This window comes from Mauremys mutica, chromosome 1 (genome assembly GCF_020497125.1).
Source record: "Mauremys mutica isolate MM-2020 ecotype Southern chromosome 1, ASM2049712v1, whole genome shotgun sequence".
NCBI classification, from domain to species: Eukaryota; Metazoa; Chordata; order Testudines; family Geoemydidae; genus Mauremys; species Mauremys mutica.
Window position 1 is genome coordinate 73,828,036 of NC_059072.1, and position 27,988 is coordinate 73,856,023.

A 27,988-nucleotide genomic window follows, 5' to 3' on the forward strand; every position below is an offset into this window, starting at 1 on the left:
TACTTAAAGAAGCAATGCGTATCTCTGTCTCACACACACAGTGTGTGTCTCTATCTCCGTCTGCCATGCTGTCTCCCCTCCCTCGATTTGTGCTGCCTTGTAGAGTGTGAGGTTACATTAACAAAAATGAGTTAACACTTGAGGGCTCAGCCCAGTGCTAGTTCATCATTTATCAGCAAGGCATTCCCTGGGAAATATCCCACCCTCTGACTTCACCACCTCAACCAATCATCATCACTGTGTACCAGTATTAAATTGTTTGTTTAAAACTTATAGTGTGTGTGTGTGTGTTTATATATATATAGTCTTTTGTCTGGTGAAAAAAATTTCCCTGGAACCTAACCCCCCTAATTACATTAATTCTTATGGGGAAATTGGATTCACTTAACATCGTTTCACTTAAAGTTGCATTTTTCAGGAACATAACTACAACATTAAGCAAGGAGTTACTGTATAAACTTTTAATTAAAACAAAGGTTCTATTACTTTTCATTGCAAAAATGGCATTGACATGTAAACAAATATAAACGAGATAAGCTGATTGCTGGGGTTGAATGGAAAAGCAAGCTTAGTTCCACCTTTGCAACAGGAGACAGAGACCTAAAGAGCACTCTTACCCATTCATACACATCTTTTTATAGGAAATGAGTTAGTTAAGCTTGGTGTAGCCCATAGTATCATCTTGCTAACCCATTCCACAATATTTAGGTTAGCCTTGGGCATGGTGATGTGATACTAGTGGAGAGGTATTAGTTACATTTTGGGGGAGTGGATTGCAAAAAAGTTTTTACTAGCCTGCCCAGAAATGCCAGCTCTGCCACAAGAGGGAAATGCATAATCAGATCCAATATGGTTTTCAGATAGGCAAATTCATCAGTAGCAACTGATTTTTCTTTGAATTTTGACGAATATTAGCTCACATTCTTTCCCTATTTTTCTTTTTTCGAATTTTTGCTTCTGTGTGTGTTTGCTATAGAATCATAGAAGTGTAGGACTGGAAGCACAGGAGCCAGCAAACAGAGTTGTAAATAGGGAAGTTTGGGGGAAGATTAAGAGAGGCAGGCAGAGGAACACACAGGCTACTGAAGGGAGTGTGCAGTTTTCAAGCAGTGTCTTGGTGCTTGTTGGGGGTTTGTTGTGGTGGTTTGGGTTGGTTTGTGTTTCCCAGAAGAAGGATGAATTCAAACTGGAACAGGTACAGAGAAGGGCTATTAGGATGATCCGAGGAATGGAAAACCTGTCTTATAAAAGGAGACTGAAAGAGCTTGGCTTGTTTAGCCTAACCAAAAGAAGGCTATGGGGAGATATGATTGCTCTTTATAAATATATCAGAGGGATAAATATCAGGGAGGGAGAGGAATTATTTAAGGGTACGTCTTCACTACCCGCCGTATCAGCGGGTAGCAATCGATTTCTCGGGGATAGATATATCGCGTCTCATCTAGACGCGATATATCGATCCCCGAACGCGCTCATGTTGACTCCGTAACTCCACCAACGCGAATGGCGGTAGCGGAGTCGACATGGTGAGCCACGGACGTCAATCCCGCGCCGTGAGGATGGTAAGTAATTCGATATAAGATACTTCGACTTCAGCTACGTTATTCACCTAGCTGAAGTTGCGTATCTTATATCGATTTTCCCCCGTAGTGTAGACCTGCCCTAAGCTTAGTTCCAGTGTGAACACAAGAACAAATGGATATAAACTGGACACTAGGAAGTTTAGACTTGAAATTAGACGAAGGGTTCTAACCATTAGAGGAGTGGAGTTCTGGAACAGACTTCCAAGGCGAGTAGTGGGGGCAAAAGACATATCTGGCTTCAAGACTAAGCTTGATAAGTTTAGGGAGCGTATGGTATAATGGGATAGCCTAATTTTGGCAATTAATTCATTTTTGACTACTAGCGGTATATATGCCCAATGGCTTGTGATGGGATGTTAGATGGGGTGGGATCTGAATTACTACAGAGAATTCTTTCATGGGTGTCTGGCTGGTGAGTCTTGCCCACATGCTCAAAGTTTAGCTGATTGCCATGTTTGGGGTCGGGAAGGAATTTTCCTCCAGGGCAGATTGGCAGAAGCCCTGGGTTTTTTTTGCCTTCCTCTGCAGTGTGGAGCACAGGTCACTTGCTGGAGGATTCTCTGCACCTTGAAGTCTTTGAGCCATTGAAGTCCTCAAATCATGGTTTAGACACAGGTTTGATACAGGAGTGGGTGGGTGAGATTCTGTTGTCTGAATTGTGCAGGAGGGCAGACTAGATGATCATAATGGTCCCTTATGACCTTACAGTCTATGATTCTATGATCATGTCCCCCCTTAGTCTTCTCTTCTCCAGACTAAACAAACCCAGTTTTTCAATCTTCCCTCATAAGTCATGTTTTCTAGTCAGGTTTCCGAGGAATGGAAAACCTGTCTTATAAAAGGAGACTGAAAGACATATTTGTTGTTGTTCTCTGGACTTTGTTCAGTTTGGCCATGTCTTTCCAGAAATGTGGTGCCCAGAACTGGACATAATACTCCAGTTGAGGCCTTATGTGAGCTTGGATCCTATCCTGCCATCTGTTTCTGTTCCAGACTTTTACTGGTCTCTATGGGGATCTGAAAATACTCACAGTATACGGTCTCATCCTGCTGTCCTTCACTTGCATGTATCCCATTGAGTTCAATGGCATTTATGCATGCAGAACTGATGGATAAGGGCCCATCATTGCATTTAAATGTTTTATGTGGTTTGGTTTTTTTTAGGTCTGGCAGCTCCACTAAATGTACATGAAGGTAAAGTTACAGATACTTCAATACAAATTGTTTGGGATCGTGCTGATGGAAATTTTCAGCTGTATGAAGTCACATGTACAAATTGTGGAGGCACTATCATGGTATGTTTTTAAGAACATTAATTGTGTATAGTCAAGAAAGTTACTGTTGCACCGCTTTTAGTATAATAAATTGTATCTGATGCTAACAGATATTAACCCATTCAAAACACAGACATGCTTCAAATAAACAATTTACTATTACTTAAAAAAACTTGAAGCAGTTCCGAAGAAATACATAAGCTATAACGTTTGATTTGTAGGTCCAAAAAGTCATGCAAGAAATGGCATTGTTTTCCAATCTTATTCCTGGAATGCTGTACAACTTTACAATTCGAACAGAAAAAGAAGGTTTCAAAGACAGCCTTCTTGTAATAAAAGAAATAGAGACAGGTGAGACCTTACTGTTATAATTCAGTATACGTTTGCCTCTACCAATATTACTTGTATTCTCCTGCAGTTGCTTGAAACTTTTTTGTCTTAGGTAGTTAATTCAACCATCTTCATAATTTCTTCCAAGTTTTCCTTCATTGTTATCTTCTTGGCTCTTTTCTTTGGCTGTTTCCCTGCTCTGAAAAGCATATTTGGGTATGGTTATACTGTGCCATAGTCCTGCTAATGTTATCTTAAGAATTATGTTGCCAGATGTCCACTCTCGTTACTGATATTGCACAGTGCTTGGCAAGTGTTGCTAGTCATTAGAGAAAGCAAGCAAAATAATTTGCCTTAGAATTTCTCTCTTTAATCTCTAGTCCTGCTTGCTCAGTTGTTGAATTTGGGTAACTTTGTGTATTGTGGACCCAACTGATTCCTGTACATGGGTGCAATTCCCATTGGCATCCCTTTGGAGTTGCGTCCATTTATACCTGAATGAATTAGTAGATCTATATATTTTTTTCTCCACCTTCAGTTTTGGCTTATGAAATATCTATGTAATGTTTTTCTCTTTTCTGCAATATTGAAGTCTCATTGGACTTTACATCAGTTGTGTTTTCTGTTTTCCTTTCTTTTCCAATCATGTCAGTATTCTTCGGTGCTATCCATATCTGGTTAGTTTCCACCAGAGTAGGTTGGTCTTCCTTTCAGTCAGGCACTCTAGTTCTCAGAAGCATATATATTTCCCACCTCAGCTTCATAAATCTTATGTCATGGCCCTTTGATTTTAATCACACTTTCTGCTGTCTATCTCTCTGCTGCCATGATTTTTTTCTTTCTGTTACACAGCTAGATTCTGTTTCCTTATAGCTACCTCCTGCTCTCAGTTAAGGCCCTTTATCACTTGAACCCAGGTTTGTTTGCAACTTTCTCTCCTTCTGGAATTATTTTCAATCCACAGGACTCTTTCAGTTTCAGAAGGTTCTCTCTCCCCTTTAGGGTGACCAGACAGCAAGTGTGAAAAATCGGGACAGGGGATGGGGGGTAATAGGAGCCTATATAAGAAAAAGACCCCAAAATCGTGACTGTCCCTATAAACCGGGACATCTGGTCACCCTACTCCCCTTACTCCATCACCCATTTGCATTCATAACGTACTTAGGCAGCTTCTCTGAAGACACTGCCAATGGTACTGTGTTCAAATATCACCATCAAGTGATTATACTGCCAATATCTAGTACCATCCCCAGTTAATGATTTTGCAGTTTAGAGCTCATCACTGTACTGCTGCTTCTTCCTCCAGGGATTGGTTGGCTAGTAGGGGTGACTCAGCTGTGGCTGTAAGGATACAAAAAAAGGTGTATTTTTGTGGTAAGATAACTAAAGACCATCTCATAACATGTGGGGCTGAATCAAGGAATATAGAGACTTACCTGGGTTCAGTTCCAGGTTCTAGAAGGGAGTGTGCTCTAGTGGTTATTGACCCTACTGTGCTCTCTGCCCCTCTGCTCTTGTCCAGCCCAAGCTGGCTCTTGTCCTGTACTCCTCTCCTCTTATCCACCACTCTTCCCCCTCTGTTCCTATTCACAACCCCACCTCCTGACCCCTTCCACTTCTGTTCCTGGCCTGTATGTCTCTTTTTCTATCCTTCCTGCTACTCCTGAGAGTGGAGACAGAGGGAGCATGCCAATTCTCCACTACTGTGAAGTCCTCGAGGGACCTTGTGTCAGTGATGTAAATTAAAGCTGCCCCTCCTGCAGCTTTAATTTGTACGGGGGCCATGTGGCTGTAAATCAGGGAGCTGTGACCAGTTCCCTATTAGTTTTGCTCAGAGGTCTGATACAGTGGAGAATCAAGCCCTGTATGTATGACACCGTGTGTCCCTGTGATAAGTATATTTTAGGGTCTATACAAACTTTTCTAGGTGTGATGGGGTTTTTTTGGGCTGGGGGTAATTGGTGCTGTTAGCCCTATGATAGAATAGGCTGTTTAAACATTGATTTCTTTGTTGACACAGTTCCAAGCCTGGTTAAATATATGAATCACAGTAAAGACTCAGAATCAATAACTGTTAACTGGCCATCAGCACAAAATATATTTGATGGATACATTATTTCAATTATCAGCAAAAGCTTCTGCAAAGAGGAAATATTATCTTCCAGTGTAAGGTACGAGGATGATATTTTACTGCACAATCAATATATAACCAGATGTCACATTGCATATTTAAAGAGACTCTGCTGAATTATTATTTATATTTAATATCCATTGTTTGACAGGTAAATTTAAAAATCATAGAATATAGAAATGTAGGGCTGGAAGGGACCTCAAGAGGTCATCTAGTCCAACCCTGCACACTAATGTTAATGTGTGCTTACGTACAGAAAAAAAATCCTAATCTTGATCAACAAATATCTTCCTCTTCCTCTTTTATGAATTACTTTTTTTTTTAAAGAAATAAACAAATCTAATGGGCTTTATACCTAGATAAGCCCAAAGTAAAACCCTGGGTCTGAACAGCCACCCACCAGCCTATGGTCATGTCATAATCTGGCCCAAAATTTATCATTTCAGATCCATCTCTGTCTGAAATGAATTAATGCTACCTGAATGTTGCATATAGAGTGACTGCAGGATCTGAACATGATTCCTGTAAGGAATTTAACTTGCATCATATAAAAGCGATCTCAATTGCTGGCAACATATGCATATAACTTTTGCATTAGGTCCATGTAATATTAATTAATCTGTGAATGATGTACAGTAATATATATTTGTTTTTCAAATTCTTAAAAATATAACCATGTTTTTCTTAAATATGTAGAATGTTCAGATTTGACAGTCTTTCTCCGGGGACTGACTTCTTAATTAGTATTTTGACTACCAATGGATTAAAGAAAAGCCATCCTACCACCCTCAAGATTAGTACCTGTAAGTTCATGCTTATTTATTTAACTTGTCAGGGCTGCAGATAGTAAGGGCTGTTCTTTTTTTAGAGTCTTGGTTGAAACATATTTTTATTTAATCCAGGAATCTTAAAAATGTTATGATTAAATTCATATACATGTATAACATTCTTACCTTTTCAACCTAAAGATCTGTAAACATGAAATAAATAAAAATATTGAGCAACAAATAATTTGCTTCTATGTTATTAAGGGAAACTACATGTAGTTAGATAAATGGTGTGAATAATTAGAATAAAATAATGTAAATAAAATTGCTTTTTCTACAGAATTTTGCAATACTTTCATCTCCCTAAACCAATTTTTTTTTCTAATTTCCTAGTTATTTTATAACACTGTACCTCAAGCAACAACATTATATATTGTTAACATGTAGGAATGAATACAGTCTATCCTTCATTCTTCTAAGCTATGAAATGTAAACTTTATTTTCATATTTAGTATGAAATGTAAAATATTTCTTTAAAAAATGTCTATAAAACTCATTCTCCTTTAAACTTGTCTAGAATATTCTGATATTATATTATGTATCTCTGTCTATCTTTGCCTCAGATCCTGATCCACCCTCAGATTTACAGGTTTTTGGACAAGAAGAGAATACCGTATATTTGTCTTGGAAACTGCCAAGAGGAGGCTTTGAAATGTTTCAGGTGAGATAAATAATGTGTAAAAACTAATGCTGCCTTTTAAATCCTTTTCAGTTCTTATAAAAATAGAAGTTTTTCTAAAAATAGAAGTTTGTGCCCTCTGATATTAGAAATTGTAATTTTCTCTATATTTGCACTAAGGTTTCAGGTTTGACCTGTGACATTGATGTCCTATAATCTGAGTTTTCTTATTATAGCAGTTTTTTGGATTACAATGTTCACCATCAATCTGATTTACTGAGACACAGTATTGTTTGACTAATCATAGAGGAGGCAGCCATGTTAGACAATGTTTTTCCTGAATAAATGAGCTTGTGTAAAACTTTAATGAGAAAGACTTCAGTAGACTGGTTACTTAGCAAAGTGTACCCGCATAATTGGGATCATTTTACTAATCATTTAAAATTAATCATCCCAGCTCACCATCTTTCCGTGACATGTATAGTAGTTTGTAGAGTGAAGATAATACTTAAAATGTGCTTTCTTCTTGTTTCATATATATCTATATATCTATATAATATATATTATATAGTATTTTGCCACTCTCTGTAATTCACATGAGTAAACAACATTCTCCTTGGAGTTAAGCCCAAAGAAACAGGCACTGTGCTGGGGAGATACACAAGGGTTTGAGGGGATGGAATCCCCTCCCTGGCTGTACTACTGTGCTTTCAGGTCTCTCTCGCTCCTGTGATACTTCTCTTCACCCCCGAGCCCACCTGTACTGGGGGGAAGCAGCTGGTGGATCTGTACAGTTGTGGGTCTACCTTTCCTTTCCCCTGGCCCAGCTCTTGCCTCTCAAAAACCATGCATGCTAAAGCATAAGGGGCTCTTATAGAGCACAGCTCTGTAGCACATGTGTTTTCAGACTTCCTTCATGTACTTCTTAACACTTGCTCTCCTGTGCTGCAGAGTTTCATTGTATTCAGGGCTTTCAATGCCCATGGAAGGGACTAGGGCAGGACTGGTCTCATAGACCTTGAAACTGCCTAGGAATTTACATTGGGGTTTTCAAAGAAGCCTGTGGGAGTATTGTGACCAAATCCCATTTGTTGGTATGATCCAGTGCAATGGTACTATCCCTCTGTGGTGATAGAAAGCAGTTATGCGGCTTTGGAGTAGGATAGAGCTGCTGAAGCATACCGATGAATGGAGTTGGGTGTCTAATTCCCTTAGGCTCCTTTGAAAATCCCAGTTTTAAAGAATATTATATGATTTTTTTCTTTTGGTCCAGGCACACCAAGAGCTCTGAAGTACTTGGCCCCAGCTCAAAATAAACCTATATGCCTGATCCTAGTCATTAATTCCTGGCCTGCTCTTTTACTCATTAGGTAGTTCTTATTCTTTACATTGTCACTCTAATCCAAATGGCTGGTAGGTGGTCTCCTTCAAAACTGGGGTCAATACTGCTCTGTGACTCAGCTAGCCGGGGTTTGCTATTAGAGAGTACTGTTACTTTCCTTTAGAGCACAAGTACCGCACCTGTCAGCCATTACTGAGCTTCATCTGCCTGGGAAATGAATCTCCTAAAGTCATGCCAGCCACTGAGTCAACTACATCACTCTACACTGCTGCCACTACCCCTATGATAAAATAATATACTGTAGTTTCATAAATTTAAATTAAACTGTTTGTTTAAGGGAATTATTCTGTAATGTTACAGATAACCAGAAAGCACTTTGGGGCAGGGACCTCATCTTATTTGGTGCCTATACATGACAGGTCCCCAATCCTGACAGGGGCTTGTGTGCACTGCTGTAGTATAAATACCAATAAATTAGTAAGAAACATGAAAATAAAATGGAAAGAGAAGTAGAAAGGTTAAGACATTTCAAATTCCTTCCACAGCTGTTTAATAAACTCTTTGAAGATAACAGAATTTGCCACTCCAGCATATAAGGCAATGGTCCCCAAACTTATGAATGCTGAGTCCCACTTCAGTAAAATGAACTCATTCATGGCCCCCCTGAAACCCACCACATGTTATTAAAGGCCTGCCTCTCTTAATTTGTACATCTCCCAGCACCACCCCACCCTATGAGCCAGTCCTTGCATGTGGGGGGGACACCCCGCCCTTTGGAAATACTGCTATAAAACAGGGTTTTCATTTCTTCTCTTTTGTTAAATAGTGAATTTAGAGTTTGTGAAGCTGCTCTACTACTGGAGGGGGGCAGGTGGCTCTGGAGATGGTGCAGACGCATAGGACCTCAATGCAAATAGCCCTGGGTTTCAGCAACTCTTCCTAAATTTGTGCAGAGATCTGTGGATCTGTGGTGTATGAGGGCCAATTTCTCTCTGCTGCTTCTGCAGATGGCGGTGATCTGGACAAATCCTGCCCCCCCCTTCCTAATAAAACTCTGTGTTGGCCCCATTTGGAATGGATAGGGGTCTGGATCTTAGATATTTCCTTCTTTAAATATAGAGTGATGGAGGGAGGTTAACTGGAGAGAAGCCTTAGTTTTATAATGATGAAAATAACTTGTTTTCTGTTGACTTCAGCTTCCCCACACAAGTATTTTTACTGCTTCAAATGCAGATTAAAATGGGGCAGAGGATGTACTTTAAAGTCTTTTATTATTATTATTTGTATTAAGATTGCTCTTAGGATACGTCTACACTGCAGTGTCAGCCCGTGCTTGAGCCCAGGCTCAAAGCTAACCCTCTTGCATCTACACTAACCCAGTATTCGGACCAAAGGTCCCAGGATCCTGCTGGGCTGGAGGTCAGAAAATTCTTATCCTAGGATTAAAATACAACATGGGAAATCCTGGACTTGAGCGTCTAACATGGGTCAGCGGACTCGAGTCCCACTAACTCTGGGCTTACACTGCAGTTCTTACATACCCTTAGAGGTCTCAGCTGAGATTAGGACCTCATAGGGGATATCTACGCTGCACACTAAGCCCTGGGCTTGTGGACTCAGTGTTTCTAAGCCCATGCTTGGGTCTCCTTACTACATTGTAAATCTAGGTTTACAATTGCTGGTCTTGGGTCTCACAGCTGTGCTAACGCCTCCATACTGAACTATGCAGACCTTCTGATTCAGGTCTGCAGCTTGACCTGTGTCCACATTGCAAGATGACAGGGCTTGGACCTGAGTCACGGTGGAATTTGAGCTCTGACCTGCCCCTGTAGCAGGGTCCTTGGACCTGGATTCTGACTCCTTGCTGACTCAAGTCAGACTGATTTGTGGGTGGGTGGAAAAGGGGCTTGGGCTCAAACCTGAGTCAGAGCTAGGACTTTGTGTGCCATGTAGACGTACCCATTGTGCTAGGCACTGTATAAACACACACTGATAGACAGTCCTGCCCTGAAGCACTTACAAACTAAAGTGACAAGAGCGAGAGGGGAACTAAAAGCACAGAGAAGTGAGGTAAGTGCCCAGTGAAGCAGAGTAGGTCAGTGGCTGAGCTGGGACTAGAATCCAGGGCTCCTGACTCCCAGCAGGGTGCTGGGTCCACTAGTCCAGGCTGCCTCTTTTAATTACCCTAATTTATTACAGATTTTTGTGGAAAGTGTTACAAAACTTGTGAACTTTAGTATTAATTTCTGAAAGATTTTCTGTCTTTGCAATATCTGGCTATTATAATACATTTTCGCTATGAGCAATTAGCTGGCATCCCTGAACATTACTACTGTGAGGTGAAAGAGTTTGATATTAAAATGTATTTTTCTTCTGTAGCTTTCCTATTGTTTGATAATGAACAGTGAAACGCTACGTACAACAACTGTTTATGGCAGCAGAGCTGTAGTGAAAAATCTGATCCCTGGAATGGACTACTTGTTTCAATTAAAGACAGTTAAAGGCTTGGATTCCAGCATGGCTGTGGAGAAAAAAGTCACCACAAGTGAGAAAACACCTTATAGTTTTTCTAAGTTGGTTTCTTTTAAAGTGGCAAAATAAATAGGCTAGTTATAATGAATATATGTGGTTACAAAAGAATAGTGCAGGTAAAGTGAAGGCTTTGGGCTACATTCAGCTCCTAGTTGCGCTGGTAATCCAGAGGAAGGTCTTATGTCTAGTACACTGGGTTAAAACTCAAGAGATCTGGGTTCAATTACAGATACAGCATAAAAGGAAGAGATGTAGCTACATGAAGCAACAAACTTCCAGCTCTAGCTGTGCCATCTCCACAGAGTGTTCCAAGAACAGATCCTAATGCTTTTAATATGATCTTACACTTTACTTTCAAGTGTTTCAGCATTTCTTAAAATTCCTGCAAAATAGAGATACTAAACTGGAGGATTGCTCTTGTACAGAGGCTGCAGCATACTCCTGAGAAGATACTCTTGTGCTTGACTGTGCTAGAAAGCATGACAGAGTAGACAAATTGTGCTCCAAATGCTCAGCAGATACAAAAAGTAAACACCAAGTTGAAGAAGTTCCATTGCATTGGCAGTAGTGCTACCAGAGAATAGCATGGAAAGAGTCGGGGATGTTTGGGGAGGAGTCATGGAGAAATAGATTTATGTCAGATTCTGGAAAAAATAAATCAACCACCAAACTCATACACATACCTCTCAGCCCTTCCCTCCTCTTATTTTGTGGTTTCCTGTGGTTTTTTTGGTCCCAAACTCCTTAACCTTTGAGTGATTTAGTGAGCTTGTTCTGCAAGCACAGTGAACCTACTCAGCCAGTTACTCACAGGATAGCCAGCCCCAGACCTGCAGATTCTTATTGATGCAAAATGCATCCCAGGCAGAGGGAGTAAGCATCTTCCCCTATTTGAGAAGTCCATCTTTGGCCAAATATTCTCATGAGTATCGAGGGTAAATCCAATATGTGTCTGGGCAAAGATTTAACTGTGAATAGGCGTTTCCTTGCTCTTAATAGTAAGCCCTGCCAATTTTCACAGGAAAATGTTTCATTAGTTAACAAGATTTCAGGAGTCTGCATGCAAGCTTAATGAACATTTCTGTAATGTGCACCTTTAGGGAAACCTGAGAAACATTTTACTTCAAATTGTAAAAGGTCACATATGTTAAAGAAAACACTATTAATTATTGGTTATTAATTAAAAATTAATGTCATTTTTACAAAGTCTTTTTTTAGTAACTTTTATCATTGAGCCTGGATAGTTTGATGGGTTGACTTTTGAGTGAATGTATGAAAAATTTAGTGACTTAAGTCCTCACTTATAAAATAGTATTGTCCATAATATTTTTGTAAACTTTACATTTCTGTGAATAGACTCATTAATGTTGTTTATTAAGGGCTCAATTCTCATATTTCTGCAACTCTGACTAGCTGTGTTTTTCTAATGAGAGCTCTGCTAGGTCTGGAATCCTGATAAGTCTGGAATCACATAGGCTGCATTATGTACATAGGGTGCATATCCACTGTACTTGCTTCCCAAATCCTGCCTTCTTTCTCCAGGTAGCAGAACTGCACTGGCTATTTGTTGTGTATTTGGTTGTCATGGTTTTGTTGCTATGGCAACTGAGTTAGATTATTATGGGTTAGCTCAACCGGTTTCAACCGGCTGAGGAGCTCTCTGTATATATGTAAATAAAATGGAGGTTTTGGTTAGCTGCCTGCTCTCTGGCCTCAAGTGATTGCTTCCTACACCGGCTGCCCCAAGAATACAACACTGGCGACGAGGGTGAGACTCCGGTGCTGCTCCAGTAACAGAAGGAAGTAGAAGTTAAGGTAAAGAACAAACAAACAAAAAAGCTGCTTGTTTGCACTGACTGTGAAAGTGAAACTAAAAATCATGGCTACTCTGACCAGGCCCCTGGAGCCTTTTGATGAGAATACAGAGCAGTGGCATGTGTATACTGAGCGTTTTGAGCTTTTTGGTATTGCAAATGACATTACAGAAGCGAAGAAGGTGCCAATATTCTTAACTGTTGTAGGGGCTAAAACCTACTCTCTGCTACGCAGCTTACTACACCCTGTTAAGCCTGAGACTAAATCTTACAGTGACATTGTGGAAATCCTGGGGTCTCATTTCTCCCCAAAACCACTGGTAATTGCTGAAAGATATAGGTTCCACAAAAGAGACCAAAAGGAAGATGAAACAGTTGTACAATTTGTAGCCATTTTAAAAAAGCTAGCAGAACACTGTGAATTTAAAGAAATGTTACATGATGCCCTGCGTGACAGGTTAGTGTGTGGCCTGTACAGTGAAGCTATACGGAAGCGCCTACTGACAGAGGCTCAGCTTACCTTACAGAAGGCTGTTGATATTGCTGTCTCCATGGAACTGGCTACAAGGGAGGCACAATACATCGGTGCACCCCCTAGGGTGCAAAAAGTGTCACAAGAACCGACCCACAAAACTGTGCAGAGTCAAGAATGTTACCGCTGTGGTAAGCCGGGTCACCAGGCATCAGAATGCTGGTGTAAGGACCTGGTGTGTCGACACTGTGGCAAAAAGGGACACATTGAGTGTGCCAGTAAACAAAAGAAAAAGAGGCCTGTGGTCTGGCCGACAAAAAGAGGAACCCTGCATACCCTAGAGCAGACCCAGGATGATCAAGGTGACACCTCATCGCAAGAGGAAGTCCCACTGCATGTTTTGTCTTTGGCAATGGGCTCACATGAATACTGGGTAACCCCGTTATTGGATGGCAAACGTATACGCATGGAACTGGACACCGGTGCAGCCGTCTCACTGATCTCCGAGACTGTGTATAAAGAAAAGCTACAGCATCTTCCGCTTAAGGCAACAAAAACTGTTCTGAAGACATATACGGGAGAAGCTGTGCCTATGCTGGGCACTATTGATGTTAAGGTGGAGCTCAATGGACAGGTGGCTAAATTGCCACTGTTTGTGGTGAGAGGTAACTACCCAGCCTTAATGGGTAGGTCTTGGCTTGGGAAGATTCAACTGAACTGGGCAGAAGTGCACCGGATGACTAAAGAAGAAACCAGTCTAACCCCTATACTAAGGAAACATGCTGCTGTTTTTGGAGATGATTTGGGAAGTATGAAGGGAATCACTGTGACATTGAACATTAAACCTGGCAGTCCACCAAAATATCTGAAAGCCCGAACTGTGCCATATGCCATCAGGCCAAAAGTTGAAGCAGACCTGGAGCGCCTGGTCACCAATGGAGTCCTAATACCAGTTACCCATAGCTCATGGGCCACTCCTATCGTTCCAATCGTGAAGAAAGATGGCTCTCTCCGGATTTGCGGTGATTTTAAAGTCACTGTCAACCCAGTGTTGTGTGCAGAGCAATACCCGCTTCCCCGCATCGATGACCTCTTCGCAGGCCTGGCTGGGGGACAAAAGTTCAGTAAGATTGATCTGAGTCAAGCATATTTACAGATGCACGTCGATGAAAAGTCCCAAGAGCTGTTGACTATTGTGACTCATAAGGGGCTTTATCGATACTGTCGTCTACCCTTCGGAATAACATCTGCTCCCGCCCTGTTCCAGAGGGCTATGGACCAGATCTTGTGTGGCTTGTCAGGAGTTCAGTGCTATCTGGATGATATCCTGGTCACTGGAAGAAATGAAGAGGATCACTTAAAGAATTTAGAGGCTACCCTACAAAGACTGGAAGAGTATGGCCTACGAGTTCGCAAAGACAAGTGTGAATTCTTCAAGCCCTCTGTTGAATATTTGGGACACATCATTGATTCTGCAGGTCTTCATAAGGCCCCTGCAAAAGTTAAAGCTATTGTGGAGGCTCCCCCACCTCGAAATGTAAGCCAGCTGCGCTCGTTTCTAGGACTCCTGAACTATTATGGAAAGTTCATCTCACAGTTAGCCACACTGCTAAAACCACTTCATGAGCTCCTTGGGCAGAACAAGGCCTGGAAGTGGACTGAAGCCTGTGATGTTGCGTTTAACAAAGCTAAGGATGCATTGCTAAATTCTGAAGTTCTAACGCACTTTGATCCATCCTTACCACTGCAATTGGCCTGCGATGCCTCCCCTTATGGAGTGGGAGCAGTCGTGTCACATATTATGCCTTCAGGAGAAGAGAGACCTATTGCTTTTGCTTCACGCACTCTAAGCAAAGCAGAAACTAACTACGCCCAAATCGAACGTGAGGCATTAGGAATTGTTTTTGGAATTCGGAAGTTTCATCAGTACCTGTTTGGGCGAAAATTTACTCTTCTCACAGACCATCGACCTCTGACATCAATTTTTGGACCTTACACAGGCATTCCCCCATTAGCTGCTAGTCGTATGCAACGTTGGGCATTGTTACTTTCAGCACACACATATGAAATCAAATATCGGAAATCCACTCTACACGGCAATGCAGATGGCCTCTCAAGGTTGCCTTTGCCGGTCAAACACCAAGATAGTGCCCACAAGGAAATCTTCTACTTTGAACAGGTAGAGAATACACCCATCACTGCTACTCAGATAAAGAAGGCAACTCGCGTTGACCCAGTATTGTCCCACGTTATGGACCTGGTGATGCATGGAACATCTCGACAAACCTCTCCGGTCTCATCCGACCTTGTTCCCTACATGTCCAAGCAGACGGAGTTATCGGTCCAATCTGGTTGTTTGTTGTGGGGGAGACGTGTCATTATTCCACCACCACTGAGATCACAGATGTTAGAACAGCTACATTCCGGTCACTGTGGAATAGTGCGCATGAAGGAAATTGCACGAAGCTATTTTTGGTGGCCTGGACTGGACAGCGCTATTGAAGAGAAGGCAAAAGCTTGTATGTCATGTCAGGGTGTGAGGAATGCACCCCAGTGGGCACCCCTACACCCATGGGACTGGCCTGAAAACCCGTGGCAACGTATTCACGTTGACTTTGCTGGCCCCCTTGAAGGAAGCATGTTCTTGGTGGCAATAGATGCCCATTCTAAATGGCCAGAAGTCTCTATAATGCAGTCCACTTCTGCAGAGAGTACTATCCAAAAACTACGAGGACTCTTTAGTCGTTTTGGTCTGCCAGAACAACTTGTGAGTGACAACGGACCGCAGTTCGTTTCTCAGGAGTTTCAAAATTTTATGAAAGCAAATGGGATACACCACATCACGTCAGCACCATATCATCCGTCCACCAACGGATTAGCTGAAAGATTTGTGCAGACAATGAAAAACGCTTTGAAATCAGCAAGGGGACAACACTCCATTCAAAAGCGTCTGGATACCTTTTTACTTTCCTACAGAAACACACCTCATGCTACGACCCACGCATCTCCGGCCTTTCTAATGATGGGACGACAGCTGCGCACTTGCTTTGATCTGCTGAAACCTTCTGAACCCCGACAAATTGTGCAACATCAGCAGCAATATCAAGTCATCAGACGGGCACCCAGAGCAAAAGACCGAACCTTTAGCCCGGGACAGCCAGTTTTGGCTCGGAATTATACTTCCAGAGCTAAATGGGTTCCGGCCACAGTCATCACTCAAACAGGACCTGTTTCCTACACAGTCCGGACTGCAGAGAATCTTACCTGGCGGCGACATGTAGATCAGCTGTTGCCAGGTCATGCCAGTCCTCAGGACCCATCTGCAGTTGAGGGGTCTGACTTCACCTCTTCTGGTGAGGGATCGAATCACGAGTCACCTGTTTCTGACTGTTCTCCTCCATTACTGCCGGCGGCTGAGATACCCCTTTGCCCAGCACGAGCTGATACCACCTCCTCACCTGTTCGTGCTGCGGACCCTGAGCCCCTAGTGCTTTCGGGTGCAATAACACCAGTAGTTCGCCGTAATCCACCTAGAGACAGAAGGCCTCCTCATCGGCTGGATCTTTAGCTAGGGCGAACCCACGGTTATGGGGCAAAATAATCCCCAGGGTTTAGCCGGGAATGGAGGCAGTCTACCCTCCTTCTCTAGTCTAGTGTGTGTTTTATTTAGGGGATGTTCTTATTAGGGGGGGAGGAATATGTTGTGTATTTGGTTGTCATGGTTTTGTTGCTATGGCAACTGAGTTAGATTATTATGGGTTAGCTCAACCGGTTTCAACCGGCTGAGGAGCTCTCTGTATATATGTAAATAAAATGGAGGTTTTGGTTAGCTGCCTGCTCTCTGGCCTCAAGTGATTGCTTCCTACACCGGCTGCCCCAAGGATACAACACTATTCTGCATCTGTAACCAGAAAATCTCCTTAAAAGCTTTATATTTCATAATATTAGGAAACCTCAAAACATTCATATTAAAACTCCTTATTTTTGCAAATTGATGTAACTTTTAGTTGAATATGATGAAGTCTACTTTAAGTTATTTATATAATATAATATATATCTATCTTTTATCTTTTTTCTTTATAAATGTAGAACCAGCTGGGATATGTGGTCTAACGTTAAAAAAGGCAAATACTTCCTCTGCTACACTCATGTGGAATCCTACCAGGACCAACTTCACCCATTATACAGTATCTGTATCAAACAGTACATTCAGGAAAGAATATAGTATTTTGGGAGTGCTGAATGACTACACAGTTACAGGTCTGACTGCTGGCGGCATTTATAATTTCACATTACAAAGAGTCAGAGGCCATGTTGAAGGAGCTATCACATTCATTGAAATTGTAACAGGTTTGTACATTTTCTCTCTTTCTCTTCATTCTTGCAAGTGGATAGGCATCACATTCTGGGTTTAATTCAGACCAGTGAGGGGTTGTGTCACCACCTGCCCTGCAACCTTGTGTGCCTCACAGTGCTTTGCTGTTGTAGCTCCCAACCTGGGCTGCTCACAAATAGCAAGCAGGTTATACCCTGAGTGTTTGTGTATAGCTATAATCTTGATCCAACAACTCTGACCCCAGCAGCCTGTTGGCAACACACTAGCCACACTCTGGCTTTGAGCAGCCGTGATTACTACCTGCAGGGTTACCTCAGCACACTCCCAGTCTTGAATTTCCTGCAAAACATGTGTTCTGCTCTGTCCAGCCCTCTCCTGGACAGTTCAGATGTTATAGGATCATTGTATTTGTAAAGAGTTAATATCCAACAGCCTGCTACTTTAAATGTTTTTTTTATTTTAATCAATCCAGTTGGGGCATCTCTCATTTTAAGCTGGGCTTTAGTAAAAGAAATACTGCACACACCTTATTTAAGAGCTTTCCACATAAATACTCAGAAAATAAAGATCTTTAATGTTCCTACAAGAACCTGTCAATTTATCACAGATTGCAGAGAAAGATAATGGCCTTAAAGAGGTTTCTTTAATTCAAATCAAATATATCCAAACAAACGAAAAAGAAATGCCCTTTTTGTACTTCAGAACATGCCACTAGTCAGGAAGAGTATCAGAGGGGTAGCCATGTTAGTCTGGATCTGTAAAAGCAGCAAAGAATCCTGTGGCACCTTATAGACTAACAGACGTTTTGCAGCATGAGCTTTCGTGGGTGAATACCCACTTCTTCGGATTCTTGCATCCGAAGAAGTGGGTATTCACCCACGAAAGCTCATGCTGCAAAACGTCTGTTAGTCTATAAGGTGCCACAGGATTCTTTGCTGCTTTTAGTCAGGAAGATGCTCAGTTCATCTGTAAATATGAAAAAAACAAAACAAAAACGCTGGCACTGTGAAAACTTTTCATTATGTGCTACTGTACCATAATGAGATTTCACAAATCATGATAATTTGATTTCTCATCTTATGACAATACCATGTGATTTGCATTTATATAGCACTTGTCAGGCAAGGATATCTGAGAGCTATTAAGGATAAAATCAAATCAAAGTAATGTTTAGTGCTAAAATGGCAGACCCTGTATATGAACTATATGAACAAATAATAGTTGTGCTAAGATACCAGTTTAAAGAAATGGGTTTGGAATTTAGACGCTCCCCCACAAAAAAGCAAATACTCTGTGTTTGTTTAGCATCAATAGAAAGGATAATTCTCCATCCTGGGAGTAATAGCAAAAAGTAGTGACAATAGGCTGAGTCAGAGGGGAACTGGCTGGGGAGAGAAGGCCATGCAGTGTAATACCTGGGTCTGAAGGGCGGAGGGTGAGGTTGAGAAGCAACATATTGCTGGCCAGGAGGCCATGGCAATGGTTCATAGATAGCCAGGAGTGGCTTACAGGCCATAATGAGACTACATGTGCCAGATAAAAGGATTGGACTCTGGCTGGGGGATTTGCAGGCCAGGGGCATGAGGGCATCCAGGAGAGGGCTGGCCTGGAGTGAGTATCCCTGGCACGAGGCCTTAGGAGCCCCATCTTCAGGCTCCAGTAGTGGACTGCCCTTAGGGGTAGGGTGACCACCTTTTCAAAATGCAAAAATGGACATATGCAGTGTCCCCCTTCTGTGGCCCTGTCCTCTGCTCCTCTTCCCTCTGAGGCCCCACCCTCTGGCCGGCCAGAAGTTGGAGCTGGGCAGTGTTAAGAGCTGCCCAGGAAGCCCACGCCACAGTGGGGAGCCCTAGACCTTCCACCTGCCTTGGGAAGGGGGCCAGGGTGCCCGAGAGCAGCCTCTGGCCCATGTCCCCACCTCCTGGGATGAGCTGCTCAGGACAGGTGGAGGGTCCAAGACTCCCCACAGCAGTCCAGGCTCCATGGACGGCACTTACCACGGCCTGCCTCTGGCTTCAGGCCTGGCCAGGAGTGGGGCCTTGGGGAGGAAAAGGAGGAGCAGGGGCGGAGCCTCGTGGTGAAGAGGGGCTAAGGCCCACCTCACACCCCTCCTCCCCATTGGGAAGAGGCTGGCTCTGCCCTTGAGCCTCAGGCAGGCGCAGAGCAGTGCTGCAGGGATCCTGGACAAATGCTGTCCTGGAGTCATTCAGCCTGGGGCCGGGACTTGAACTCTGCGTTTCAGGACTGTTGCGCCCAATTAGGGACGGGTGGTCACCCTACTTAGGGGCTGAATTGGAAACTTTTGTGTTGCTAATAAGACAGAAAATATCATATTGCCTCTATATAAATCCATGGTATGTCAACATCTTGAATACTGCATGCAGATGTGGTCATCCCATCTCAACAAAGATATATTGGAATTGGAAAAGTTCAGAAAAGGGCAACAGAAATAATTAGGGGTATGGAATGGCTGCTGTATGAGGAGAGATTAATAAGACCAGGACTTTTCAGCTTGGAAAAGAGATGACTAAGGGGAGATATGATTGAGGTCTATAAAATCACGACTGGTGTGGAGAAAGTAAATAAGAAAGTGTTATTTACTCCTTCTCACAACACAAGAACTAGGGGCCACCAAATAAATTAATAGGCAGTAGGTTTAAAACAAACAAAAGTAAGTATTTTTTTCACAGAACGCATAGTCAACCTGTGGAACTCCTTGCCAGAGGATGTTGTGAAAGCCAATACTATAACAGGGTTAAAAAAAGAATTAGATAAATTGATGGAGGCTAGGTCCATCAATGGCTATTAGCCAGGATGGGCAGGGATGGTGTCTCTAGCCTCTGTTTGCCAGAAGCTGGGAATGGGTGACAGGGGATGAATCACTTGATGATTACCTGTTCTGTTCATTCCCGCTGGCGCACCTGCATTGGCCACTGTTGGAAGACAGGATACTGGGCTAGATGGACCTTTGGTCTGACCCAGTATGGCCGTTCTTATGTTTTTTATGATCTTATATTTGTCTTTTAAGTTTTGCCCCACTCTAATTGCATTGTTTATTTCTGGCAGCTCTAATACAGCAATCTTTTGTTGTTCATCAGCCACTGAGAGTGTTTATGGTAGGGGTAGGCAATCTATGGCATGTGTACCGAAGGCAGCACATGAGCTGATTTTCAGTGGCACTCACACTGCCCAGGTGCTGGCCACCAGTCTGGGGGGCTCTGAATTTTAATTTAATTTTAAAGGAAGCTTCTTAAACATTTTAAAAACCTTATTTACTTTACATACAACAATAGTTTAGTTATATATTATAGACTTATAGAAAGAGACTTTCTAAAAACATTAAAAATGTATTACTGGCACGTGAAACCTTAAATTAGAGTGAATAAATGACTCGGCACACCACTTCTGAAAGGTTGCCGACCCCTGGTTTATGGGAACCCACTGAAGGCTAGTGCCTGAAGGGCCTTGTGCTTGAGAACACTTGCCTCTGAGCATGTGGCATCCCAGTACCCTGTCACCTGTGGGCTGGTGTCCCATAGCACTCATAGAGACTCCCTGAGTGGATCAGTTATGTTACTTTTTGTAGGTTTTGAAAAATACAAATTTTAATCTGTGATTTGATTTTCTAACACACTGTGTCCTGACCCTGCACCCTTAGGGCCATGCTTAATTTTATGCACTGTGAGTTATCCCACTGAAATTAGTGGGATAGGAGAGAAGTTCCAGTTCAGACATATTCCTGATTTTTTTCCCCTCTCAGGTCGCCTTTCGTTCTGTGTAGTCTTCATTTAATTGTGAGCGCTGAATTAACACACTACAGAGTATCTGTTGCCCGCATTTCTCAGTTTTCCATGCACTAATGAAAAGAAGATGATTTTCAAAAGCGTGTCCATTGTATTTTTATTTAGTCCAATAAAGAGGAGTACCTTACAGCTTCATATTGTTTGTGTGATAACCAGAAACAATAGAACCTTTGTGGTTTCACTCATGTCCAAATCAGGCTTTCCATTTTGCTATTTTTGGTCTTTTGGGGGAAGGATACTTTGTTTTTTACACAACAGGTTGTAATCTCTGTTTTCATTCTTTACCAGTAGTTTGGAATAATCATTGGGAATGAATTTGATATTAATTTTACTGTAACTGATTCTAATGCAACCATCTGATAAACTTCCATATGCAGCACTGAAATGATATTCCATTTTAATTTTTGAGTATTAAAGCACTAAAATCAAACATTTGTTAAAAAGAACATGATAAAAGGCCTTTATGCAATTCTTGTGCATAGATGGGAGACATTTGTATTCAGAGGGTCAGCTACAAGGCAATCGTGTCTCACAGTAATTATTCACCTCACAGCTGATGACAGGATATAGTAACTGTCTCATTCTTTATCTCTTTGGCTGTAACAAGCTAGATTGTGATCAGAGAACTGACACAGGAATTTTCAAAATTCACAATTTCAAGATACTTCTGATTTATTTGATATACTCCTAATTTTGATTTGGTTACTCTTAGGTATAATTAATTACTCCTAACTGTTTTCTCCATTTGCACAGCAATACATAAATTGTCCCAGTTTTTTAGCCAGATATAATATGATGTGATGGAAGCCTCCCAATGGTAAAAGGGGAAGGTAGAAAGTATTTGACAGCCCTGGTCCTGCAAACACTTAAACATGTGTAGCCTAGATACACAAAGGGACTTAGGCATGGCAACTCTGATGCAGTACCTAACTTTTAGGTGACTTGTCACCCAGTGAAATCCGTAGCCTTGAGTTAGAAGGCCTAGGCTCCCTATACAGTGCATAGGAAGAGTTAGACACTAAGAATGGGGTTCACAGAAGACAGCACGTTGATCAGAGAGCAGCCTAAGGGTATGTCTATGCTGCAATTAGACACCTGCAGCTGGCCTGTGCCAGCTGATTTAGGCTTGCAAGGGGGCAGGTGGTCTGGCTAAAGGGCTATTTAATTGCAATGTAGATATTTGGGCTCGGACTGCAGCCTGATTTCTGGCACCCTCCCACTTCACAGGGTCCTAGAGCCTGTGCCCCAGCCTGAGCCTCATCGTCTACATCACAGTTAAATAGCCCGTAGGCCGAGCCCTGCGAGCCTGAGTCAGCTGGCATGGGCCAGCCACAGGTTTTTAATTGTAGTGTAGATATACCTTGAAGAATTATCTGATGTGTTGATTTTCCTTTCTTGAAGGAAAATCAACACTGATCACAGAAAATTATTACAGATTGTGTAAACAAATTCACCTTTGCTTGCCTTTCTTTTCTCCATTGGCTTAAACTACTGGCCTATTTCCCCTGCTCTTTCAGGGCACTAGTAATGGCCTAGAAAGTGTCTCTTACTTAAATGAAAGTTTCTGCCCACAAATCTGATTAACATACATTCCATATGTGGTCTCAGAGTTCTGTTTCTGTTCAGTATAACCATTTGCTAGTTATATTTCTTGTAAGGTTCAATCTATGCATAGTCAGAAAAGTATTTAATAGCTTTTATGGACCAATGACTTTTTTACATTAATCCATAGGAGGTTTAGGTTAGGATGATGACATGGCTTATTGTTTTTCCAAACAGAAGCCCCAATTCTGCAAACCCTTAGGCATGTGAGTATCTTTTAGGCATGCGAGTAGTCCCACTGCATTCAAAGAGACCACTTTTATGTGGAAAGTTACTCATGAGCCAGATAAACAAAAGGACTTTGGCATCCAATTGCCACATTAGGCATCGCTGAGATCTTCGAAACCCATGCTTAGCTGCTACTGAATCCTGGAAGTGCCTAAAATCCCTACAGGCCTAAGTTTTTGACAGTGGCCATACACACAGCTGCCTCAATTTAGGCACCTGATTGCATATCTCACACTTAAACACCAGCAGGATACTCAAACAGGGTTGCCCAGGGGGAGAAGGGGGGGCAAGTGGGGCAATTTGCCCCAGGCCCCACAGGGGCCCCCCACAAGAATATAGCATTCTATAGTATTGCAACTTTTTTTTTGGAAGGGGCCCCCGATATTGCTTTGCCCCAGGCCCCCTGAATCCTCTGGGCGGCCCTGTACTCAAACAATGCATCCCCCCACCTTCTTTGCCTGAAGGGCATGATCCAGTAGATATCTCAGAGCACACCTAATACAGGGCAGAGATTTGAATTTGGGGTTTCCACCCCTCAGGTGAATGCTCTAACCACTGGACTGTGGGATAGTGAGGTGGAGCACTCACACTCATTCCTTTTGAAGCCATTGCACTATGTACAAATAATTAAATATGCATTGGACCAGAGAGAACTTGAGATTGATTCTATAGCCCACTTGTCAGGGCACTCATCTAAGAGGTAGGAAACTGAAGTTCAAATCACAGCTCTACATTAGGCAGAAGGAGGAACTGAACCTGCGTGTCCCCCATTCTAGCTCCAAGAGAGAGTTCACAGCTATGAATCCCAAGCAAAGATAGATGCCTGGACTTTGGACCCTAACTGTACTTCCCATTGGTTAACTTAGGGGTACTTAGGGAGTGGGGAAAGTAGTCCAATAGGTTATATTGACGTATAGGGAGTTATTCATTCAAGGGCAAATCTAGCCCCCTGCTCCATGGCCATGCACAGGTCCTCTGGAGTTTGACCATTGCAGTTTTGTTTTGCAAGAGAAAGGAGAAGAGGCAGGTTGTGTGTATGTGTGGGACAGGAGGGCAGGTAAAGAGTGCATTCCCTCTGTATGAGGGAGCCTAGGTCCTGACTTCTCTTTGCATCAGTGTGCAGGGAGTAGGAGTTTAGGGGGAAAAGACAGGATTTGCCATGCGGTAGATCAGGGGTCGGCAACCTTTCAGAAGTGGTGTGCCAAGTCTTTATTTATTCACTCTAATCTAAGGTCTCGCGTGCCAGTAATACATTTTAACGTTTTTAGAAGGCCTCTTTCTATAAGTCTATAATATATAACTAAACTACTGTTGTATGTAAAGTAAATAAGGTTTTTAAAATGTTTAAGAAGCTTCATTTAAAATTAAATTAAAATGCAGAGCCCCCCAGACTGGTGGCCAGGACCTGGGCAGTGAGAGTGCCACTGAAAATCAGCTCGCGTGTCGCCTTAGGCATGCATGCCATAGATTGCCTACCCCTGCGGTAGATCCTCCTGTCCACTACATTAGTTGGAAGTGTGTAAAATGTCTGCTTACAAAACTGGAATAGCCTCCGTGAAGTGGCTCTGCAACTACTGCATGACCTGGAAAGGGGAGAGTTCCGCTGTCCACTGTATGCATCTGCCCAGCATTCAACATGTCAGTGTTGGGAAAATGGTTCGGAGCTCGCTGTCTGCAGCATTTTGACCTCCATTTGATATGAGTGATACTGGGAGGCCTGAAAGGGGGGAATTGCTCTAATGGAGCTGTGAAATAACATTATGTATGAATGAGTGATTCAGCAGAATGAGTGCTAGGGTAGTAGCACATTTGTGAAGGTGCTAATGAGTGGACTTGCTCTGTGACCTGTGCAAAGGAGATCTTTCAGTTGAGGATACTCCAAGATTACAGAAAGGAGCAGAGGAGAAATGCAGAGGGATGCACATGGGCAAGAGCACTTCTCTTATCAAGTAGGAGGATGACTCTTAATGACCTGCTACAGAAAACTGACTGATTCAACTTTGAGTCTGAAGGGGAGCAAAGAATGATTTAAATATAAGACAGAGGGAGGAAAAGAAGGAAGGGAGTGAAGGTGAAATGAGATGTCAAAAAGGGAGTGAAGAGGGAGGCCCAGGTGCAGTAAAAGAAGAGGGGATGTAGGGAGAAGATACGTTTGAATTAAGCATCCAGATTTTGGGGGCTTAATTGAAACAAACAGAACTGCCTGCCGTTATTTGACTCCTCAGTATTTGAAGAGTTGTAAAGAAATATTAACTTTATGATAAGAAGCAGAACAAAATGTGAAATATGGCTATTTCAGAGCTCCAGTGACAGTGCTCCTTTTAGGGTTCATTCCAGCAGAGACATTTAAACAGTCTGATCATGCAGAGGGACTAGGTAAATATGTTCTCAGCATATTACTTCACTATCTATCTATCCATTGTCAGCATGTGTAAGATTAAGCAACTTTGCTGGATGAGCCCTTTGCCCCCAATTCAGCAAAGCATTTAAACACATGCTTACGTTCATCCTTATTCAGGAAACCACGTAAAACTGGCTTGAATTTAACTTTGACGTTATTGTTGGGACTTAAGCACACATATAAAGTTAAGCACATGCATTAGTGCTTCCTGAATAGAGATTGAGTGCTGAAACAGGGCCTTATTAATGTGCCATTCATATATTTTAACAATGAACTGGGACAAGAAGCTGTTTGGTGATTTTGGGCCATATCCCACTAAAGTCAACGAGAGTTTTGCTTGGTGAGTACTGTAGGATTGGGCCCTTTGAGTTCTTTAATGATTTTAATAAAATGATAGACCCTAATCATGCTCTCACTGAATTCAGCAGGTGTTCTGCCATTGACTGCAGTGAGGGCAGGATCAGGCCCTTATGTAGTGAGTAAACCAGATATAACTCTAGATGGACATCTTTATAGAATCAGAGAAATGTAGGGCTGAAAGGGACCTCCATAGATCACCTAGTCCAGTCCCCTGAGGCAGGACCAAGTGTATCTAGATCATCCTTGATCCAGTAGATATCTCAGAGCACACCTAATGTTTGTCTTAAAAACCTCCAATGACAGGGACGGATAATCTTTATTATCTGTTGTAACCAGTAATGTAATTTTGTTGAAATTACCTTCACATATAGCCTTGTTTGTGTTAATCTGTTCTTAATTTGTAATTCACTTTCAGAACCTGCAAAGCCAGAGGGTCTTAAAGCCTTCAATGTTTCGTCACATTCCTTCTCATTGAATTGGAGACTGCCTTATGGACGTGTGGAAAGGTTTCATGTGGATCTTATTCCTGGTCACGGCTTTGTTACTATCCTAAAACTTGGAGGTGGGGAGTATCGGGTATGTGTTTTTATTGTAGTACTTGAATGGCCAACTTTTGTTTATGCACTGTGCTGATGGGAAAATTCTTTGCAGAATTGACCAACCATGAAGCTTGCTTCTTTAGCTTTTTAACATAGATTAGAATACAAAAGTTCTAATGCCAAATTTGTGAGAGGAAATTTCAACATCTGTGGTTTGTTACCTCAACAACGGTTATAATACTTTTTTTTTTTTTACATCTACTATAAACCTACAGCCAGTCATCCAAGAGTTCATGAATAGTTTAACAAAGGAAGGGCAGAGCTATTGAGTAATACAGGCTCATTAATTGTGTACTTGCCAGGAAGATCTGGCCTTAAATCATTAATGCAGGCAACATTTCCCTGTTAAGCCATCAAAAAGAAGTAGGAGCACTTTTTGATTCTACTGTCTGAAAAAATATAATAATAATAATGACGTTTCTGGTTCTTTTGCTTTTGTTTTTCATTGGAACTGCAGAGACACAGGTATTTTGTATAAATGCTTACTATTAAGGCGTGATGTTTATTTCAAAAGATAAGATAGATAGATGTTGGAAACTTGAAAGTTTTTCAGGGATCTTTGTAATATTTTTTTATTTCTTCCCTCAGAAGAGCAGGACTTTCTAATGCTTCACATGCACTTAAATATTACCATGATGGTACCCTATGATAGACAATTTTTTTTTACAGAAATTTTTTTTACTGTTAATTTTGTTTTTTAATATTGTATGTTATTCAAGTCTTATAGTAGGTAACTTAAATACAATTACAAAATGCTATATTGCAGCAAACATATGTGATGTAGTGTTTTTATTGCTGTAATGTGTATTATGTCATGTCACCTTATATAATGTTTAAAATTGTATTATCTGTTTGTACTTATCTTGGCAAAAGTCTTATATGGATTAATTTGATATTTTAGGCTGATTTTTCTAGCGTTACTCCTGGAACAACATATAATGTGACAGTTTCTTCAGTTTCTTCTTCAGCATACAGTTCACCAGTCAGTAGAACAGTGACAACTAACGTAACCTGTGAGTTAATTATGACTTATCACATTTTGCCCATTCCTGGTAAATAATTGCTTGATTTGCTGCTTAAAATATATACAATATTTCTTTATAGGTTACAGTCAGTAATGAGTTTGAACCTGGTAGTGCTATTTTTGCATGAAAATATTAGACAGTTATTTGTTGTCTTTAAACCATCATCATGTATATCTGAGTGGTCTAGAAGAAAATTGAAGTTCCTCTAAAAGTTGTTTTTAAGGAGAATCTGGTTATGATTAAAAGTTTTATTAATCCTAATGGATAGTTATGGAAGTATTTGCTCTTATTTGTATATTATGTATTATACACATTTCAAACTATACATATAGACATCTTCATTTGATATGATTTATTTTAAAAAGTATACTAGTAGCAAACACATTTCCTAAAACAGTGGCACAGATTTCTATGTAGTTTTAGGTGAAGAATCCTGAAACTGAGCAAGCTATAAAAATATCGCTTAAAACTGGAAAAATATCTGGCATCAAACTCTATTTTGTCTGTGAAGATTTTGAGCATTCCATTTTTTACATTCTTATAAAAGAATGTTCCTGATGTTCCAAAAAAGCATTTAATCAGCTTTTGAAATACTGTTCTAGGGAGAAAAAAGCTTCATATTTACGAGCACATTAGTCTTTAGGCACTTCAGAAGTCTGGGCTGAAAAATGCTTTTATTTGTATGCATTAATTGGAAGATATATGAATTG

The 27,988-nt window shown here is 41.5% G+C and overlaps 1 protein-coding gene across 1 annotated transcript in view; it reads left to right on the forward strand.

Moving 5' to 3' along the window:
- Nucleotides 1–27,988, forward strand: part of PTPRQ (protein tyrosine phosphatase receptor type Q) — a 207,876-nt gene that overhangs the window by 34,107 nt on the left and 145,781 nt on the right. Inside the window, exons 12-20 of the mRNA XM_045002531.1 lie at nucleotides 2,748–2,878; nucleotides 3,079–3,208; nucleotides 5,208–5,358; nucleotides 6,015–6,121; nucleotides 6,709–6,806; nucleotides 10,486–10,651; nucleotides 17,014–17,274; nucleotides 26,070–26,230; nucleotides 27,155–27,266. Coding sequence (XP_044858466.1) covers nucleotides 2,748–2,878; nucleotides 3,079–3,208; nucleotides 5,208–5,358; nucleotides 6,015–6,121; nucleotides 6,709–6,806; nucleotides 10,486–10,651; nucleotides 17,014–17,274; nucleotides 26,070–26,230; nucleotides 27,155–27,266 — 1,317 coding nt within the window. The remainder of the gene's footprint in view (nucleotides 1–2,747; nucleotides 2,879–3,078; nucleotides 3,209–5,207; nucleotides 5,359–6,014; nucleotides 6,122–6,708; nucleotides 6,807–10,485; nucleotides 10,652–17,013; nucleotides 17,275–26,069; nucleotides 26,231–27,154; nucleotides 27,267–27,988) is intronic.